General features: G+C 47.0%; 1 protein-coding gene across 1 annotated transcript in view; it reads left to right on the forward strand.

Moving 5' to 3' along the window:
• The first annotated feature begins 985 nt into the window (after positions 1-985).
• MTMR11 (myotubularin related protein 11) overlaps positions 986-20,714 on the forward strand; it is a 57,528-nt gene continuing 37,799 nt past the window's right edge. Inside the window, exons 1-3 of the mRNA XM_066609180.1 lie at positions 986-1,302; positions 14,750-14,810; positions 19,004-19,140. Of these exons, the coding sequence (XP_066465277.1) occupies positions 1,246-1,302; positions 14,750-14,810; positions 19,004-19,140 (255 nt within the window). The 5' untranslated portion in view covers positions 986-1,245. The remainder of the gene's footprint in view (positions 1,303-14,749; positions 14,811-19,003; positions 19,141-20,714) is intronic.

Consider the following 20,714-nt stretch of genomic DNA (forward strand, 5'->3'; position numbering starts at 1 on the left):
GATGGGGCGGGAGCTTATCAGAGCTAGTGTACTGAACTCCCTTTCCCTCTATGCCCCTTGCCAAGTGCTGGGAAGGGGAGGGGATGGGGGACGGGGAGGGAGCTTAGTAGAGCTAGTCATGCTAAACTCCCTCCCCTCCCCAGTCTATGGGAGCTGCAGGCAAGGGCAGGGGGAGGGACTTTAGCAACGCGAGCCACTGCTAAACTCCCTCCCCCTTCCCTTTCCTGATGGCTCTCATAGACTCCCATAGGAGTCTATGGGAACAGCTGTCGTATTCCGGCAAAAGATATTGCAAGACCTATCTTTTCCAGACGGCATAGAAGCGGCTAGCCAGAATGTGCACCGTATGCGCTATCTGGTGGATTTTACACACCGGAAAATCGCCCCAGTGTGTGTTTTTTGCAAGCGCGAGTGCAAACAATTTGCGCACACAAAAAATACAGTGAAAACCGCACTTACGTGCATATATACGCAACGCCCACTCAGCAAAAATACAGCGCAAATATGGATACACTCGTGTGACGCAAGCCTTATAAATGTGTTTTTATAGTACAAAAGTAGTAAAAAATAAAAAAAAACTCACTACGAACTCGGTATCGCAGTAATCGTGCCGATCAGATAAAGCTAGCATTTTGTTTTTACCGAATAGTGAACACCGTAAAAACAAAAAAACCCCAAAAATGATGGAATTTCTTGATGTTTCCCCCCCCCCCCCCCCCCCCCGCCAAATAAAAAAAGTAATAAAAGTTCTACAACACATCGTATGGACCCCGGAGTGCTGCCATTAAACAGTACAGCTTGCCCCTAAGGGTTAATATGTTGTTTTGACCTGAGAATAATAAAACATCCAGTTTTTAAAGGATCCTTTGTAACCGCCATGAAGGGGTTACACGAGTGCCAGAAGGCATCCTAGCAGCAGACTGCACACTGTCCCTTTAAGAGGCTGAGAATACATGTGGTTACAGTGTCAGTTTCACTATGGAGATCAGACACTGCAGCAGGAGGAGAGTCTGAGTCTTCTACCCCAACTGCAGGGGGAATCCCTGCTCTACACAGTCCTGCCAGTCCCTGCAGCAGCACTGGGCAGGGGGGTCTGCTAGCCACCCCCAGCCCCAACCTATTCTGCAAGACTCAGCACTAGAACAAAGTCCTCTTTATACTGTCACCATGGGAGCAGCACACAGAAGCTGACTCTCCCTGTCTACTCAGTGCTTACTGCTAGCTGTCTTCTAGACCTTCTACACCATGCTACCCAGACCCAAGAACACCTTCACCCTCAAGCAGGACCCCAGAGAGGCCATGGTAAGTGATCCCTGCATGCCAAGCCTGTGTGAGTCCTGCATGCCAAGTCTGACTGTTTGTTTACCAGAAGTGCAAACATTGTAACAAACTCCGAAAAATTGTATCTCCTCTGTAGGAAGCAATGGAGACAATGAAATCATTTGCACCCCTGCCTTTTCTCCGCTCCTTCATCGGGGTCTTATGTTTATACTGGCAATGTGAGTTATGTTGTGGTGGAGCTATTGTGTGGTCAGAGTCACATGCCATGCCCTGGCATTACTATACAATGCCTCAGTGTTTGAGCTCTGCCAGCCTGACTTCCTCTGCTTATTTAATGTCCATATTGCTCTATTATGGGAAATACACGGTTCCTATATTATTATGATCCGGATTTTGATTGGTCAGATGTAATTGTGATGTAATGATGGGTACTGATAATCATTAGCTGTTAAATGGGGGTTATTGGAATGCCCAGGGATGTTGGGCACTACAACTTTTATGGCCTTCTGAACACATGGCATACTGGGTTGTTGGAAGAATTGCATAGGGTGCTATAGGTACATTACGCCTATGGCCAGCTGTACAGATGGCATCTTAGTAGTTCGAAAACTTGGCTAAGACTTTATAGGTGCATTATGCCTATTGCAGATGTACAGATGGCAAACTGGGTTTTTGGAAGAATTGGATAAGGTGCTATAGGTGCATTATGTATATAATTGGCTGTACAGATTGCATACTGGGTTGTTACAAGAGTAGGATAAGGTTCTTACGGTACACTATACCTATGGCCGGCTGTGCAGGCGGCATACTGGGTTGTTGGAACAACTGGATGAGATGCTATATGTGCATTATGCTTATGACCAGCTGTAGAGATTGAGTAGTGGGTTTCTGGATGAATTGGATAAGGGGCTATAGGTGCATTTCTCCTATGGCTGGCTGGACAGATGGCATACTGGGTTGTTGGATGAATTGGATAAGGTGCTATAGGTGCATTGCAGCTATGGCCGGCTGTACAGATGGCAAACTAGGTTGTTGGAAGACTTGGATATGGTCACCTATGGCCGACTGTACAGATGGTGCTGTGGATTGGTAGACAGGGTTATTTGGGTAAGTGACTGGAAATTATTATAGGTCTGTGTATAATCCCTCATTAAGAAACGGTTAGTTGTAAAAGTCTAGCAGGACCAGAAGTCCCCTGTGTAATCCCCTATGGAAATGTCTGCTGATTAACCCTGACACTACTGGAGGCTTCTGTTGCTATTATGGAGACTGAACTGTTTATAGAGGTAGGCAATTAGAGGGTTAAATTGGAAATGCCGTAGGGCACAGTCTGTGGGATTATCACATGAAGCATAAGGAATACATTTGACTGTATTAAGCCTGTGAGGGTTGTCCGAGGAGGACAGGATTGAGTCATTGTAGCAGCTGACATAGTCCTTGTGTCTATAGTATCTCTACTTGTCCCGTTGAGCCCATCCTTGCAGTCCTGAGCTGCACTACTTGGCAGTACGGATATAGCAATCATTAACATGACTGGCGCATCATGATAACTCAATTTACAGCGCTGTATGTGGTACATTGCAGCTATCATAAAATGTCAAGGTAAAATGTGCAACATCTGTACCTACCTGCTCTACCTGGGGCCATGCTGGACTAACCTTCCCTATACAGGGCGCAGTCAAAAAGACGGATCCGGCGCTAAATCTCATCAGTGGTGTACTGTAGTGAAGTAACAATACCATACTTCAATAGGAAGACATGGATGCGCTACATGATGGTCGGAGCACCAGCCCCTGGGGGCCCCGGAACATGGATTTCAGTTTTTTGTTGTGGCCCCTGTAAGAGAGAGTAAAACACAATTGCAAAGTTGAAGACTAGCATGTGAGAAGCAAGAACCTGCTCTCTAAGTCCCATGGGACCGCTGCTAGGACTGAAGGAAAGCGTACTGGAAGTAGTCTCCTTCTGCTACGGTGGGGCCGATCATCCAGGATGTCGTCCGCCGCCATCTGCGGGAGATTACAGTACTGATCCGCATCAAGGGTCCCTGGAAGGAATGGGATCGCCCCAAATTCCAACCCACATGTTCACTCTGAAATCTGCATTGTCTTCTGATTGGTCGCACAGTAATCTGCATTGTCTTCTGATTGGTCGCACTCTTACTAGTAATCTGCATTGTATCTGCAGTGAATCGGCCCTCACCGTTCACTAACACGGTCCCACAATGATAGCGTCGGCCCAGGACCACACTGCCGAACGGCTCCATGCATGTATCATAGCAGGAGACTACTTCCAGTACACTGCCTTACTTCAGTCCTAGCCGCGGTCCCACTGGACTAAGAGACATGTGGAGCGGATTTCTGCTTCTCACATGCTACTCTTCAACTTTGAAATTGGGTTTTACTTTCTTACAGTCGCCACAATACAAAATTGAAATCCATGTTCCGGGGCCCCCAGGGGCCGGTGCTCCATATGATCATGCAGCATCTCCAAGTCTTCCTATTCAAGTATGGTATTGTTTTTTCAGTGTAGGACACCATTAGTGAGATATAGCGCCGGATCCGGCTTACTGACTACGCTCTGTATGCGATCACTTCTTCATCTACCAACTGTGCCATATGTAGAAAAGGAAAGGGAAAATTCTGCCTGATGAAGGTGACCCCACGTCAGGAACCTGGGGCAACCCTAACCCTCCCTAGTTGGAAACCAGCAACACTGTATACAACAATATACTGTATAACAATATGCATATGGTACAGATGGAACAAGCACACAGTGAACCAGATGTAATACCAGCACTGCAATAAGTCAGTAGATGTAATAACACCCCCAAATATCCTGAACAGACTTATGTGACAGTGGAACAAGAGAGCAGCCGGCGACTAGACCAGAAAACCTCCAGACAAGAAGTATAACCGGCATCCTCCATGCGGAGGAGCAGCTATAAGTGTGTACAGACGAGTGCTGATTGGCCAGCTGGGACACACGCCTCCCAGCCAACCCAACCATCCACACACCAGCAGAGAAGTGTTCAGATCGGCGTCCGGTGTCAAGATGAGGCTGAGCTGGGCTGTGGATTATGTGGGCCGAGGGCGACACTGCAACGTCACCCAATCCCAATCCAACACAGCCGCAACAGTCTCTTATGTGTCACCTGGGCCCTATTGCCTGCAGGGCTCCGGGTTACACAAATGGTATGACCGCCTCCCTGAGGATGTATACTCCTGGCCAACGTGGATTCCAGTAGTTCAAGCGACCCTCCAGGTCTGGAGAAACAAAGATGGCCTTACAGCTTCTCTTGACCACCTGACGCACAATGTACATTAGTATGCATCTTTATAGTCTCAGGGCGACTTCAGACAGGCGTATGTGCATTCGCTCATGCTTCAAGCAACGGCTTTGCGCCCTGAACGAGCCTTTTTTTGCTTGTGTCAGCATGTATCCACCGGCCGATTCTTTGACATAGCTAATTACTAATGAGTTCCAGTTGAGCTCTTTTTTTCCAGCGGCATTACGTTATTTTTCATGCATCTGCTTGCGTATTGTGTGCACATTTTGCGCACCCTACATAGACTTCTATGGGGACCTTTGGTGTACAAATTACATAAAATACAGAAATGTGAACGAAGCCATTGGAATTAATGTCACAGTATGGCGGCTGAATCGTATCACTCCTCAGCTGAAGTCGTCATCCGGCCGCAGGTAAGCTGAACCGTTTAGAAAGAGAGTTATTGGAGGAAGTAACTTTTACTGACCTGGAAACATCAAGCCAGCCTGTATGGGGTTTGTGAGCGGACAAGACGCCGCTTGTTCTGATGACAAAGCCCGTACTTGTCTGCGTCTGTTCTGTAGCCAAGATGGAAAACACCACCAAACAAAAGGCGTATAACATACCGGTGGACACAACATAACACATTGTATGTAACGGGACGTCGGTTTATGAGCCCTTAGGGCTCGCTCATCTCAGCCCCTACACTGTGCGGGCAGAGAGCCAGCAGAGATCACGTATAGGCTGTGATAGGCACTGTGCAAGCCCGGGATTATGGCGTCACGAACATGCACAGTATGACTTTTTTTTCCAATCCCCCGCTCTGTGAAAATTGGGGCCCGTATTAAACGCTGTCCATTCGCAGGCATTACGAGGGGCAGCGTTCCAAGGGCTTCAAGGACTGCGTATGAAACACGGAGAAATAGAGCGTGCTGCGATTTATTTCTCCTGCGCTTTGTACGGATGTCCCCTCGCAGCTCCAGCGCAAGTGTGAATGGAAGAATGAAAGTCCATAAAAGTTCATCGCCTCCATTCACCGCGTGTTACGCACAGGAAATATGCGTGCGTAATACGCGGTGACAATACGCTTGTCTGAATGAGCCTTACACAGCGTTTCATGCATTTCCTTACGTATTGTGAGCATTTGCCCGCTCCCCATTGACTTCTATGGGGATCTTTGGTGCGCAAATACACCAAAAAATAGAACTGGATTGCGATCCGCCAAACACGGACCTAGTATGCAGTAAAATGACGATCGTCTGAAAGCGGCCAAAGGATGTGTGTGATCTAACAGTAGTCTACACTGAACGGCCATTTTATGGGGGCGGCTTCAGAGGGGCGTAGGTGCAAATATGTTTGCCGCTACAGATTGTATTTGCGCATAGGTTGGGAGACGGCAAGAACCGGCCTGAATACGCACGTGCCCGCAAACAGAACTGTACTTTTTTTGACGAACATGCCCGTTCACACGCTCGCGCGTTCTACCCTTCCCATGGAATAGAATGGGAAATTAGGGCGAGCGGTCTTCTTTTCCCTCTGTTGTACGCAGGGTATCTCCTTCCCCCTCCCTTTTTTAAGCTGCCGTAGACTTCTATGGCAGCTTTTTGCATAACACGGACAAAGATAGGGCAGGACTTATCTTCTCTCGTACGCAGATTCTGCGCACCAGAAACGCGCTCATCTGAATGCATCCATTGAAATCAATGGCTCCACTTTGTCGCGTTATACAGGCAAGTTTTTCAAGTAAGGAAGTGCCTCCACTCGTCTGCTTAAGCCCATCTAGTAGCGGGTTGGGCCTTCTTTGGCCCTCAGAACTGCAGCAGATTGTCGGAGCATAAGTTGAACTAAATGTTAAAATCATTCAGCAGGAATACCGGCCCCTGTGGACAGGAAGCTTCCTGTAGTTGCCGCAGGTTAGATGGAGGTGCTGACATGTTCTGGCCAGCTGACAGGAAGGGGTCAGCGATTCATGCTGCTTGCGCCAAATTCTGACTTTCTATCAGCACAGAGCAACATTTATGGATCGAAAAACGCAATATAGCTGTGTGAATGAGCCCTCAGTGATCAGCTGTGACCATCTACTCCCCTCCCTGCAGGTCACAGAGCATGCCTAGAACAGTCTTCATACAAGTCAGTGGGACCCTCTGTGAAGCTGTGTGTGTGTGGCAGCCAATCGGGAGCTTTTGGCAGCTTTGGGCATGATCTGGGCATTCACTGTAGCTGAGCCTGGCCACCCCTTACTTATGGTGGAGACATACTACACTTGTACCGGTGATGCATTCAAAGGAATGTGAATAGATAGGATGCGGGGATCCTATCTCACTCAAGTTTCACAGTCGTGTGAAAGCGGCCATAAGGGGTTGTCTGTCTGTTGTGGCATTATTGGCTGTGGAGGGAATAATACCAAATATAAAAAAAAATACATTGTACATCACCCAACCACAAGGACAATCATCCCATGTAAAAGGGCCCTTACAGACCGCAGCTATCTTTATGAATGGCGGCTGTGCCTTTTGGGTCTTCAGGGGCTGAATATATATTGTGTTCGATTTCAATCAACTTTATTTATAAGCAGCCCGGAGCGCCCCCTCCTGGAGATAGCTGGTGACTATTTGGTGTCCTGTGGGAGTTATTGCAGGTGGTAGGAGCCTCCAGACTAGAACCGCTGGCTTCATTTCCGTCATTTTTTATTTTTACATTTCGTAGATCCCACAATGGGAGTTTTCACATTCCAGCAGTACTTGGGAACAGCTTTTACAGAACAGAAAACACTTCTGGCTTCCAGAATATAAAGGCTGCAGTGAGTCATAGCGTGCAGTTCTGGAAAGAACATGTGCACACGGTGTCCAGCCCGTGTTCGGCGGAGGAGGCACCGCATGATGACAATACCAGAAGGATGGAGGAAAGAAAAACTGTCAAATGCATCAGAAGGTGTAATTAATGGGTAGCTAAAGGGTTAAATGATTGCAGGAACTCACAGGGTAAAATGAGTTATCCAGTTGTAAACTACTGATGGCCTTTCTTTAGAATAGGGTATCAATAGTAGATCAATGGGGGTCTGTCACCCTGTACTGAGCTGATTTTTGCAGGAAGCAGACAGCTCCGTTCTCATTGCAGTGGCCAAGCTTGGTATTGCAAGCCATATCGCCATTGATGTAAATAGCAACTTTGCCTGTAATACCAAGACTGGCCACCACAGTGAGAACGGAGCTATCTGCTTCCTACAGAAATCAGCCCAGTACACAACCGCACTGACCCAGAGAACAGCTGATCAGTGAGGCTCCTGGGTGCCAGACGCCCTATTGATCTACTATTGATAACCTATTCTAAGAAAAGGCCATCAGTAGCTTACAACTGGACTTTGCCCCTGCTTAGACATTTTTGAAAAGGGTCGAAAAAGGGGACATGGTTTTGTAGAGTTGTGAAATGCGTCAGAAATTAATGTCATGTGGCACTTTTTTGGCACAAAATAATGGTATAAAGTAAGTTGACTGTCTGAACCCGGTCTTCACCCTTTAACCCCACCAGTCGGGATGTGGACTTTGCTGCAAGGTCCTCAGCCTGTTACCCTGGAAGTAGTCCCAGTAATGTGGCACCTACAACAGACCAAGGTGCAGTCCCCGGGTGCGGGTGTAGTCACATCAATCTGGGTTGGGCAGGCAGAGTAACTTCAGAACGAGGAACAAGCGGGAGGTCAGGACACACAGAACAGGTTCAACCTGGACATTGGGGCAGGCAGCAGACAGACGTGGACAATTTAACAAGCCGCGGTCAGGAATGGAGAATGCAGTGAAGTGAGGAATAGACTAAGTCAGAAACCAGGGAATACACTTTGATAGGACCTTAAAGGGGTTATCCCAAAATTAAAAGTTATCCCCTATCCATAGGATAGGAGGGTCTTGTCGGTGAGACCCCACCGGTCCTCCGCTTCATTGTAGGTTTACTGCACACTCCGAAGTGAGGAGATTGGATGGATTGATGGTTAAGTATGCGTGGTGCTACTCCATTCACTTTCAATGGGACTGCTGGAGATAGCCAACAAGCACTCGGGTACAAGAGCTCGGCAATTTCCATCAACCCCATTGAAATAAATAGAGCGGTAGCCACATATGAGCAGCAAGCGTTCCATTCAGCCTGACGGCACTGCGGGTTGGGGGAGCGACCCTACAGTGACAAGAGAAGGGGACATGGGACCCCCGTTCTCAGTGGTGAGACGCTTACTGATCATTAAGTTATCCTGCATTCCCTTTGGATAAGGGGTAACTTTAAATTTTGGGATAAGCCCTTTAAGCAGGACCTAATGACCACAAAGTCAGACACCCTACAGAGGGAGGATGTCGGATGTAGACAATGGTACCACATAATTGGCAGAAGAAGACTTTGCAAGGTACGTACTGGCTTTTCAAGAGGGTGCATGCCATCTGGTTCACAGACAAATACCATGCAGATGCCAGGGAAGATAGGCAGCTTCAGCGGCGAACTGTTATATCAGCCTTGAGCAGGCATAAAGAAAAGTGTCTAATGCAGCGCGCAGGAGTTGGCAGGAGGTAGCCCAAGTGGGTGCGCTAACTCTTACCTTGTCACAGTGGTTGCTACTCTGCCTATAATGGTGGGTCGTGCAGTAGGTGGGATTGCAATAGGGTTTCTTGGCGAGAGTACTTAGTGATTAGTGTAAGTTCGGTGTGATGCCAGTGCCTTTGATTACGTTGCAACGATTAAATAAAGAGACAAGTCCATGGCAGTGTCAGTAAAACCGAAGGCACACAGTTTACTGGAACTTGCAGACAAAACATTCACAATCTTCCAAGTACAGGCAGTTAATTCTCCATTAACTTCTTGCGTAGATTAAATATCATACATTTGTTCCTTAATTCTTTCCTGAAGAATGACATGAGTGGGCACTGTGCTAGGAGGTTATTTGTGGAGGAATGGAGGGATCAATGCTGGCTCTCCTGTGACACTCTGATTTCTAAAGGTGCAGGGACAAGTTAAACTCACAATTGCGGTGCCTGACTTCTTTTCAGCTCCCGCGGGGTCTGCCCTGGCTCAGAGACCTTCTGGCCTAGGGTGAAGAAGACTACCCTCTATCCTCCTGCGCTCCCCTCCATGACTTGGCTTCCTCCATGACTGGACTCCGAGACTAGCCTGAATTAAACTTGCCAACATCCTCTGTTCTCTCCCACAGACTCCAGACTTGACTTGACTAGACTCCACTTGCTCCTCTCCTCTCTCTCTTAACCACACCCACGCTCTGTCTTTTATACTCTCCCCACTAACCAATCCTGAGCTAAGGGAAATCCTTCTACCCAATCCCAGAACTAGCTAGGGGTGATTGACAAGTAACAGAGCAGGATAGGGTGAATTCTGCATAGTCGTGGAGTGTTGGGTAGTGAGGGCACCAGACGTTAACCCTCTAGTGACCATTCAAGGCAATACACATGACACAACACCATAACAGGGTGTGTAACAAAAAAACACCAGACCACCTTAACCCCTTGAGTGGCGGGTTTCCTACCACCCTGTCGTGCCCACCAGGGCAGGTTTTTTAAAATGGTCTAATCATTGAATTTCAACTAATTTTGCAGTTGCGTCTCAAGAGCCATAACTTTTTCATTTTTCCATTGACATGGCCATATGAGGGGTTGTTTTTTGCGGGACAAGTTGTGATTTTTTAAACAGGGGGGAGGAAAAAAAGAAATGGGGAAAAAAGAAAAAAAGGGGCCATGTCATTAAGGGGTTAAATAATGTATTAACTTCCATCTCTGGGTCATTACAACGCATGGATACCACATGTGTGATTGTATTTTTGATTTTTTTACAAAGTAAAGGGAGACAAGTGTTTTTATTATTTTTTTTATAATTTTTTACTTTTTTTTAATTTTTTTATTTTTTTAATTTTTGTTCCTTTAGGGGACTTCCACAGGGACCCATCAGGACCCCTGATCACATTCCGGGGGTCCGATGGTGACAGCCCTTTACATGCTGCAGTGACAGCCCTTTACATGCTGCAGTCACATAGACTGCAGCATGTAAAAGGTTAACACAGCAGAGATCGGAGGTTTTCTCTGATCTCTGCTGTAAGAGCTGGTACCTAGCTGTCCTCTGACAGCCAAGCACCAAGCTCTCCCTGCCACAGAGACCATCGGCTTGCTTCTGACAAGCCGATGGTCTCTATGGCAACCTGTAAACAAAGCAGGAGATTGCCGGCATATCGGCAATATCTTCTGCTGGTTTTTCAACGCCCTTGCTTTGTTCTCTGTGGGTCTGTGCAGGCAGAGCACACTGTCACAGCTTGTGGCATTGTGCTCTGCAGCTCCCATAGTGATACATAGCCCGGAAATCTTCCGGGCTATGTCGCTATGAGCAGTGGAGCTCGTCCCGGAAAATATCCAGGCGTGCCACTCAAGGGGTTAATTAGGTTACTGTTCCAGAACTATAAGGTTATTGTATTGGTCGTTAATAAGGGCTTTGATAATTGAGAGCTGCATGAAGCTATGTTTAGGCAGTGGAATCCATATTTAGATAAACCCTCTGTATTTGCATTCATGAAGGCGGCTCTTGATTGTAGACTTTGACAATGATATGATGACCTCTTTGAGATTGTTCTTCACTTGGCTCGAAGTTCTGAAGGGGTTTTGCTTTACCAAGAAAAGAATTCTGCAATCATTCACTTTAGGTTCTTCCAGGCGTTTTGGTGTTGCCGGGATCACCAGCGCCTTCTATCATTTTAAGAATCTACCATTGTTGACTTGGCAGCCCCTAAAGTTTCTGCTAACTCTCGTATAGACTTGTTTTTCTTCAGCCTAATGATGACCACCATCACTTGCATTGACACCTCTTTGGACAACATGTGAAGAATTCCTCAATAGTTGATGCTAGATTTTTATTAAAGAAACCCTCCAGTTGGGAGCTCAAAATTGCTATATAAATCAGTACCTGCGGGGGATGATTACCTGCTGTTTATTTTACTCAGCAAGTACCCCTTGGCTGCTTTTGAGCTTAACTCTATTAGGACGGAGCTGTGATCTGTGACTGTAGTTTAACTGCAATGTCTAATCTGAAGTAGTCTGGGACACACCTCCTGCAGGGGAGGCAGCCGGAACCAATGATGTCACAGAGATGCGTCTCCCTGAAACACTGATAAAACAGGAGGTGTGTCCTAGACTACTTCAGATGAGGCTGTGGCTAAACTATAGTCACAAATGACAGTTTTGACCTAAAAACAGCCAAGGTGCAAGAACTGAGGAAAATAAATAGCAGGTAATCGTCTTACACAGATACCGACTAATTTTGAGCTTCTGACTATGAGGTGACTTTAAACTCCTTGAATTAAAGGGGTTGTCCCGTGAAACAAAGTTGGGGTATACACTTCTGTATGGCCATATTAATGCACTTTGTAATGTACATCGTGCATTAATTATGAGCCATACAGAAGTTATTCACTTACCTGTTCCGTTGCTAGCGTCCTCGTCTCCATGGTGCCGTCTAATTTTCAGCGTCTAATCGCCCGATTAGACGCGCTTGCGCAGTCCGGTCTTCTCCGTGTTGAATGGGGCGCTCGTGCTGGAGAGCTTCTCCTCGTAGCACCGCAGGTCACGTGTGCCCATTCCAGCCAATCAGGAGGCTGGAATGGGCAATGGACCGCACAGAAGACCTGCGGTCCACCGAGGGTGAAGATCCCGGCGGCCATCTTCGCAAGGTAGGTAAGAAGTCACCGGAGCGCGGGGATTCGGGTAAGTACTATCCGTTTTTTTTTTTTCAACACATGCATCGGGTTTGTCTCGCGCCGAACGGGGGGGCTATTGAAAAAAAAACAAACCGTTTCGGCGCGGGACAACCCCTTTAAAGCTGAAGGTCTCAAAAGCAAAAAAAACCCTGCACATAGCAGTAGAAGGAAACCTCTGCGCTCCTGACTTATTTAAAGCAGACTTAATTCTCCAACAAAGACATACAGGACAAAAAAAGACAAAAGTGCCAAGGTGTGAATGAGGAGGTGCAAGTCTTCACTACCAGTTTAGCTGTCAGGGAATATGGTACATCGCGTTTCTGCGCACAAGGGGCCTTTCTCAAGTATAATGCTGTTAACCCTTTCCAATCCAGTTTGTATCCTGCTTTTCCTAGGGGGCTTACTCTTTTTCTGCTGTTAGACAACAGTGCTATCTGCTGGCTAAAGCCAGTACTGCATGAGGTGACACTTTGGATAGGCTCCGACAGCAGAGAGGCTGGCAATATACAGTAAGAGAACCCCGACGGATGTCTTCCAACATCGGAGCTGTACAGCCTTAAATCATAATGTCTTCACAGGTCAGACAGTGGATTGGAAAGGGTTAACAATAAACACTGAATATATATAGGAAAAACCTTATAGGTTACCTGGAAGTTATTGGTGAGTTGATGGGGGAGCCGTGGGGTGCCGGGCGCAGGGAGAACCTCATTACTGGTTGTCTGTTCAAATACTTCTGACCCAACTGTGTGTGTATATATGTATATATCTCACTTGGAAAGTTTTCAGATTCTTTAACTTTCTTACATTTTGTTATGTTGTGGCCTTGTATAAATATAAAAAATCTATCCTCCCCACTCAATACCCCATAATGACAAAGTGACAACAGAATGACAAAGGTATTCACACCCTGTGGTATGACACTTGAATTTAGCTCTGGTGGCCTCCCATTTCTCCTGATCATCTTTGAGATGTTTCTACGCTTTAATTGTACACCAAATAAATTCAGGTGGTTGAAAACCATTTTAAAAGACAACCCCCTGTCTATATAAGGTCTCACAGCTCACAATGCATATCAGAGCCAAAACCAAGCCATGAGGAGGAAATAGCCTGTAGGGCTCACAGACAGGATTGCGTGGAGGCTCAGATCTGGAGAAGCTACAAAAACATTTATGTTGCACTGAAAGTTCCCAGGAGCCCAGCAGCCTCAATGATTCTTACATGCAAGAAGTTTGAAACACCCAGGACTCTTCCTAGAGCTGCCAACCCACCAAACTATGTAATCGGAGGTGAAGGTTATTGGTAAGAGAGGTGACAAAGAACCCAATGGTCACTCTGGCTGAGCTCCAAAGATCCTGTGTGCAAATGGAAGAAACTTCTAGAAAGTCAACCATCACTGCAACCTCCACCAATCTAGGCATTATGGCAGAGCGGCCAGAAAGAAGCCTCCTCAGAAAGACACATGAAGGCCACCTGGGGTTTACAAAAAAGGACTCTCAGACAGCAAGAAATAAGATTCTGATGAAACCAAGATTGAACTTTATGGCCTCAATTCTAAGCATTATGTCTGCAGGAAACCAGCTGCCGCTGATCACCTGCCCAATACCATCCCTACAGTGAAGCCCGGTGGTGACGCATCATGCTGGGGGACAAGGAAACTAGTCGGGGTTGATGGAAAGCTCAGTGGAGTAAAATACAGAGATATTCTTAATGATCCACTGGACCTTCGACTGGGCAGAAGGGTCACCTTCCAACAAGACAATGACCCTAAGCACACAGCCAAGACAACACATAAGGAGTTTAGGGACAGTGGCGTACATAGAAATGATGGGGCCCCATAGCAAAAACTTAAATGGACTCCCCATTATGACGTCCAGTTTTGCCACCAAATCCAGTAGGACCCAGCATCTGATTTTTGTTCGATGCCCATTGAAATGACCATTGAGCAAATTCTCTACCTCCTTGTTTGCTAACAATGCAGTTCTTCTTTGGAGGAAGATCCTTCATATTGTCTTGCTATCCCATAGAAAAAAAAGGCAGTAGAATCACAGTTGGGGCCGGCTCTCCCGAAGGGTCCTATAGAAGCCGAATGGCTTGCCTCTATAATATGTATGCCCTTGCCTACAGACAACTCTGTGAACATCCTTGGTTGGCGCAGCCGGAGCCCTCCAACATCTCTGGAGAGACCTGTCCACAGACGGCCCCCATCCAACCTGACAGAGGTTGGGCAGAAAACCCCCAAATCCAGTGGTGCGAACCTTGTGGCATCATCCCCAAGAAGACTGGAGGCTGGAATCACTGACAGGGGCTTCAACTAAGTATTGAGTACAGGGTGTGAATACTTATGTCAGTGCAAAATGGGAGTTCTTCATTTTTAAATATGCTTATATACATTTGTATATTTTTCTATTTGCATGTGGTGTACAAACATAATAAGGAACCGCTAACAACCCCTGACGTGTTTTGTTTTGACCCCGCAGGTCAGAAGCTCAAAGTCTCCAAAAATAAACCACCGCAGCGTCGGCCTGAAGTGCCTGCCAGGTGAGGAAGCGTATGCAGCGAGGGTGCAGCATGCCTGCCCGTTACCGTGGCAACCCCAGCCAGCCCCCATATCCACAAATGTAAACTTCCTGCCGAGCCCGCCTCCTTGCTGTGTTTTTCGTGTAAAACAAGCTTAAAAAAAGTTTTGGTACTTAGTTAAAAAAAAGTGTTCTTGCTCTCAGTAAGAGACTGTAGACATGTGGATCCACTAAAGCTTCCTTTATAATTTAGTGTTTTATGGTCGCAGTCTCCACTTTATAGCGAAGGCCGTGTCTTCTGGGGAGCGTTTCTCCTTGTAGGCTTCTGCCAGGCTGTCTGTGGGTAATTCTTGTGTTTTACAAGGAAAAAGTGTTTCTTGAAGGAGTTTTCCAGGACGGGAACTCAACGCAAAGTCGAAAAGTTCTTCATTGTACAACAATAAATCTAATTTACCTAGAACTGGATAATGAAGGGGTTTTCCAGGACTTGGGATTCTGTCATCAGAATTTCCATTCCTAAAGGTGCCACCATGGCGCTACCTGCCACGTGTAACCGAACCTGGACATGTGTTTGTAATAAAGAGCAGAATATTCGTTTCAGCAGATACTTACTTTTATATTCTCCCACGCTGTATGGTAATTGACCCGCCTCGAGTCACGGGGTGAGCCCCCACCTAGCCACCAAAGTCTAGCACAGCGCAAGCACGGGATTTCCCCATGACTTGTGCTGGTGGCAGGGGGAGGCAACAGAGTTTTGGAGGAGGTGTGCACCAATACTGGAAGCTGAGAATGGGGGCTCATGCGGCCCACCTCCGTGACTCGTTCTGTTACACCTGCCAGGTAGCGTTATGGTGGGACCTAAGTAACAGAAATTCTGATGACAGAATCCCTTTAATATTGATAGCCTATCCTTAGGATATCAAATCATTGGGGGTCCAACTCCTGGTTACTTCTGGCACCCCCAGTGATCATTTGATTGAAGAGACAATAACAGGAGAACACAGGAGCCCTGTCCTCTAGATTGGCGAGAGTCGCAGTGGTAATCAGACTTTTATCACCGATCCTTTAGATAAGTCATTAAAGTTGTTTCTCGTACAACCCCTTTACAGGTAGGCCATCAATACTAAAGACTAATATTACCCGACTAATAGAGGTTTTATCTAGTTTTACACAAATAAGCTTTATTGTTGTAGGATCGTTGATAAAAGTCTGGTTGGTGGAGTCTCACCAGTTACTGAAAATCTGACCCAACATCCCAACGTCACTGATCTGGACGGCCCTTTGGGCAGAACAAGGGACCCCAATTCTCCTTGGGTAACGTGGCCGCCGCGTTCCAGGTGGAAGATGAATAGAGAGGTGGCCACACGTATGCACATCGTGCTCCATTCAACTCTCTGGAATCTTTTTACATAAATCCCATAAAAGTGAATGGAGACACACACACATGCGCGGCCTCTTCTCTATTCTTTCTGTGGCCCGATAAAGCGATCAGCAGTATGGTGGTTGGGGCATCCCTCTACTGGAGGCAGCTGCAGAAATACACCAGTAGTGCTACCAATTACATTACGGCTCTTATTTTCGTATGGTAGGTTGGGAATCCTCTACTGCTATTTAAAAGGAGCATTTCATTGAGTCTTAGAGGTGTTAACTAGATACAGCACTTCGCCCATGACCAGGGAAGGGCACCGGTTCTGGGTCGCTGCACCTAAAGGCGGTTAACGGCACTTTGCACTCCCTTGCAGCTGTGGCCAACGCTGTATGCCTTTGCAAGGAAGCTTAGTGGGCTTCCAGGACCTACAGGGCCACCAGATCTGCAGCCAATCAGGTAGAGGGTTAGTCACCCCCTGTCAATCTTGACTCTACCAGGACTTCCTGGTGGCGTCAAGATACACTAATACCCCTTCAACCTTCATGTGGTGAAGAATGGAAGCAGAGGAACGGTACACTGGAGGTTCATGCCCAGGACCCCTACCCTAAAGAGAGAGAAAAAGTGAGTGTGGAGAAGAGAAGGAGAGTGAGTCCGCCGTGCAGTGCCTAGAAGTTTCCCAGAAGTGAGTGTCAGTGGAGTGTTCTTGTCCTCCTCCGGAGTGTGTGTGTCCACTAGCCCAGCTGTAGGCCCGGTGTCATCCTGTAATTCCTCCTTGACCTCCGTCCTTGTCTTTCCTGCACTAGTGTGTGAAATTAACCACAGAAAATTGTGAGCCTGTATCAAGCTATCTATCTTCAAGTAAGGTTCCAGTTGTTGACCGCTCCCAGCAACTGAGTTTATGAAGTTAACCATGTGTGGACTTTCTTATTTCCCATTGGACATCCCTCGGAGTAAGGAACAGTGGCATCCCCTGTGACACAATTCTTCAAGTCTACTATACCATTTATTCAGGTAACCTCTACCCTGGTGCTGCCTGGAGAGGCCTGTCAGGGCCTGGGCCAAGGGTCACACACGTCCCTGAGGGGAGGAGTTGGTAGTGCCACCATGACAATCCTAACAGCTACCCTGTCATCTCCTCAGTGGTGTGCCTTGTGCCTCAGTCGCTGTAGCTGCAGGATGTCCTGAACACATCGCTGAGCTGTCATTGTCCCTCATACCACTACTAGGGGGGACCGACTGTCTTTTGTGATGGCCCCCCAGACCATCACACCAGAAGAGGGCAGTCTGTCACTCCACAGCAAAGGCAGGATTGAGGCATCACCCCGAGGTCTTCAGACATGAACACGGCCGTCATCACTGCCCAAACTAAACCTGGATCCATCGCTGAAGACAACCTGGTCCCGCTCTGTAGCAATCTAGTTATGTCGTTTATGACACCACTACAAAATGAGGTGACAGTGGGTATCAAAGGCTGTACATGTAATGAGCACCATGAGAACAAATGCCCTTCAGCTTGGCGTCTGGAAATGGTTCCAACAGACACAGGGGTCTAACAATGGCACGCCCTGTCTCTGGATGGCAGACAATGAAACAGTTGGAGCTGCTGGTGCTTGTCGAACGATCAGATGCTTCTCTCTACTGGTGGTCTGTAGGGGGTATCCCGAGCCCAGACACCTTGTGTGCCCTCACACATCCACTGGTCCCAACACCTCCTAACAGTCTGGTCAGACGCTCCTCTCTACTGGTGGTCTGTAGGGGGGGTCCTGAGCCTAGTCACCTTGTGTGCCCTCACACATCCACTGGTCCCAACACCTCCTAACAGTCTGGTCAGACGCTCCTCTCTACTGGTGGTCTGTAGGGGGTATCCCGAGCCCAGTCACCTTGTATGCCCTCACACATCCACTGGTCCCAACACCTCCTAACAGTCTGGTCAGACCCTCCTCTCTACTGGTGGTCTGTAGGGGGCGTCCAGAGCCCAGTCACCTTGTATGCCCTCACACATCTACTGGTCCCAACACCTCCTAACAGTCTGGTCAGAATGGTCCGGTGGGGGACAATTAATTGATAGGACCATCTCAGATCCCAATAATGCGCCCCCCTCTGGTAACAGGGTGAAATCTCTTCTCTGTGTTGTAGAGGCGTGTAGTGGTCAACAAGCTCTACACAAGCGGAAGAAGAGGTCACTGCACACAAGGAGCCTCCGAGAGCCTCTTATAGGCCAAAGGGGGAACCACTTTTAGGGCCTCCAGTGACAAGACCGTCCATCTTATCACCACAACTCCCATTATTTAAATATAAACCACAGGACGAGTTTTGCAGTAAATTGACAACTTCTTCTGGGAGCGGATTGTTTTTGACAGAGTATAGCAGGTAATAATCGGGTGTATGTACTAATTTACAGATCAATTTTGAGCTCCTGACTACGAGGTTGCTTTAAGGCACATGAGAACGTTTCTGTCCCTTTAACATTTATGTGGATGTTCTTCTTATTCCGTACGCCATATTCATGTAAATTACCGTGCAAAGGTGACAACGGAAAATCCTGGTGCTCACATGGTGACATTTAGTCTTGACACATAGAAGCTGACTGCAAACCACTACAGGAAAGCATGCAATAGAGTCAGGACTTATCTTGTCAAACACACGCGGCTTGTTGACCGATGATGGTTTACGTCCTACAAGGGAAGGGGCGGCCTTGTGTCCGCTCTCGCTTTATAGTAGTGTCTGGGAATATGAGAGGTGGTGGTCATTATAGGAACTCTCGGTTCTGCTCTTTGTCACCAATCTTCTTATGTTTTGACTCGAAGTGTGAGGCTAAAATAAAATTATATATTTCCCGCTCACAGGAGAACACATACATGAAGCTTCCTTGAGGGTCAGGAAGCGCTTCCATTTTAAAGATGGCTACTACGATGTTTTTGGGACCCTCTACTGTACCAGCTACCGGATCGCTTTCAGACCAGATTGTTTCAGCTCCTCCCAGGTAATACCAGAATAAAAGAGCTAAGGCGTATTTCTGTTGGTAGTAGTATGGCCCGCCATTGTGATGTCTATAAGGTAACTGTTAAATAATAGCTCTATAGGGCTGATAGCACAAATAGTTGTATAAAGCTATTACTGCATACAGAATCCCAAATCTCAGCTTTCTGGACCTTTGAATATGACTTAAATAGACATAGTACTTTCAAACAAACTTTGCAGAAATCAGAAGTACCAGCAAATATTAAAAAAGCCTATTTCTACACTAGGTCAGTCACTTCTCCTCCCTCTGCCTCCTGCACCTACTCTCACTTTACCGCTAAAATCTCTCTTGACAAACAGCTTACTGAGAGATCAGGTTTCATGCTGCCCATAGAAGTCTATGGAGAGGAGAGTGGGATTAGGAAGCTGCTGCAGAGAGAGAGAGAGAAGCTGAAAGAAAAACACTCAGCTTTTAGTAAGTGCTTTATTTTACCCCAGTTCTGGATTAACCTCTACATTGCTCACTACTGCTGTATAATCTCCTCCATGATGCTGTAACCTATGAAGGTGTGCTATGGAGAGGTGTGGAAATAGAATCTCAATTTCTCTATGTGTGCAGTGTAGAGAATGATCATAGCAGCTAGTCTATACCCACCAGCTTAGAGACAGAAAGGAAGAGATCCTGCTCTCCTATGTGTGCACTGTATAGAGACATCACAGCAGCAAATCTACACCCACCTGCTCAGAGAGAGAGAAAAATACATATCACAAGTTTACACCCAGAGATATAGAAGGCAGCCTGCTCTCCTGTGTGTTCAGTGTATGGAGGCACTATATCAGCAGTCTACACCCTCCAGCTCAGAGATAGAGAAGAGATCGTGTTCTCCTATGTGTGTAGTATATGAAGACATTATAGCAACAGTCTACACCCACTCAATCAGAGACAGAGAAGACATCCTGCTCTCCTCTATGTGTGCAGTGTTTGGATACATCACAGCAGCTAATCTACACCCACCAACTCAGAGAGAAAGAGAAGAATACATATCACAAGTTTATACCCAGAGGTAGAGAAGAGATCCTGCTCTCCTATGTGTACAGTGTATGGAGACATCATAGCAGCAGTCTACACCCACCAGCTCAGAGATAGAGAAGAGATCCTGCTCTCCTATGTGTACAGTGTATGGAGACATCATAGCAGCAGTCTACACCCACCAGCTCAGAGATAGAGAAGAGATCCTGCTCTCCTATGTGTACAGTGTATGGAGACATCATAGCAGCAGTCTACACCCACCAGCTCAGAGATGGAGAAGAGATCCTGCTCTCCTATGTGTACAGTGTATGGAGACATCATAGCAGCAGTCTACACCCACCAGCTCAGAGATAGAGAAGAGATCCTGCTCTCCTATGTGTACAGTATATGGAGACATCATAGCAGCAGTCTACACCCACCAGCTCAGAGATGGAGAAGAGATCCTGCTCTCCTATGTGTACAGTGTATAGAGGCATCATAGCAGCAGTCTACACCCAGCAGCTCAGAGATAGAGAAGAGATCCTGCTCCCCTATGTGTGGGTGGAGTGTATGGATACTTCATAGCA

This window comes from Eleutherodactylus coqui, chromosome 6, assembly GCF_035609145.1.
Source record: "Eleutherodactylus coqui strain aEleCoq1 chromosome 6, aEleCoq1.hap1, whole genome shotgun sequence".
Lineage (NCBI taxonomy): Eukaryota > Metazoa > Chordata > Amphibia > Anura > Eleutherodactylidae > Eleutherodactylus > Eleutherodactylus coqui.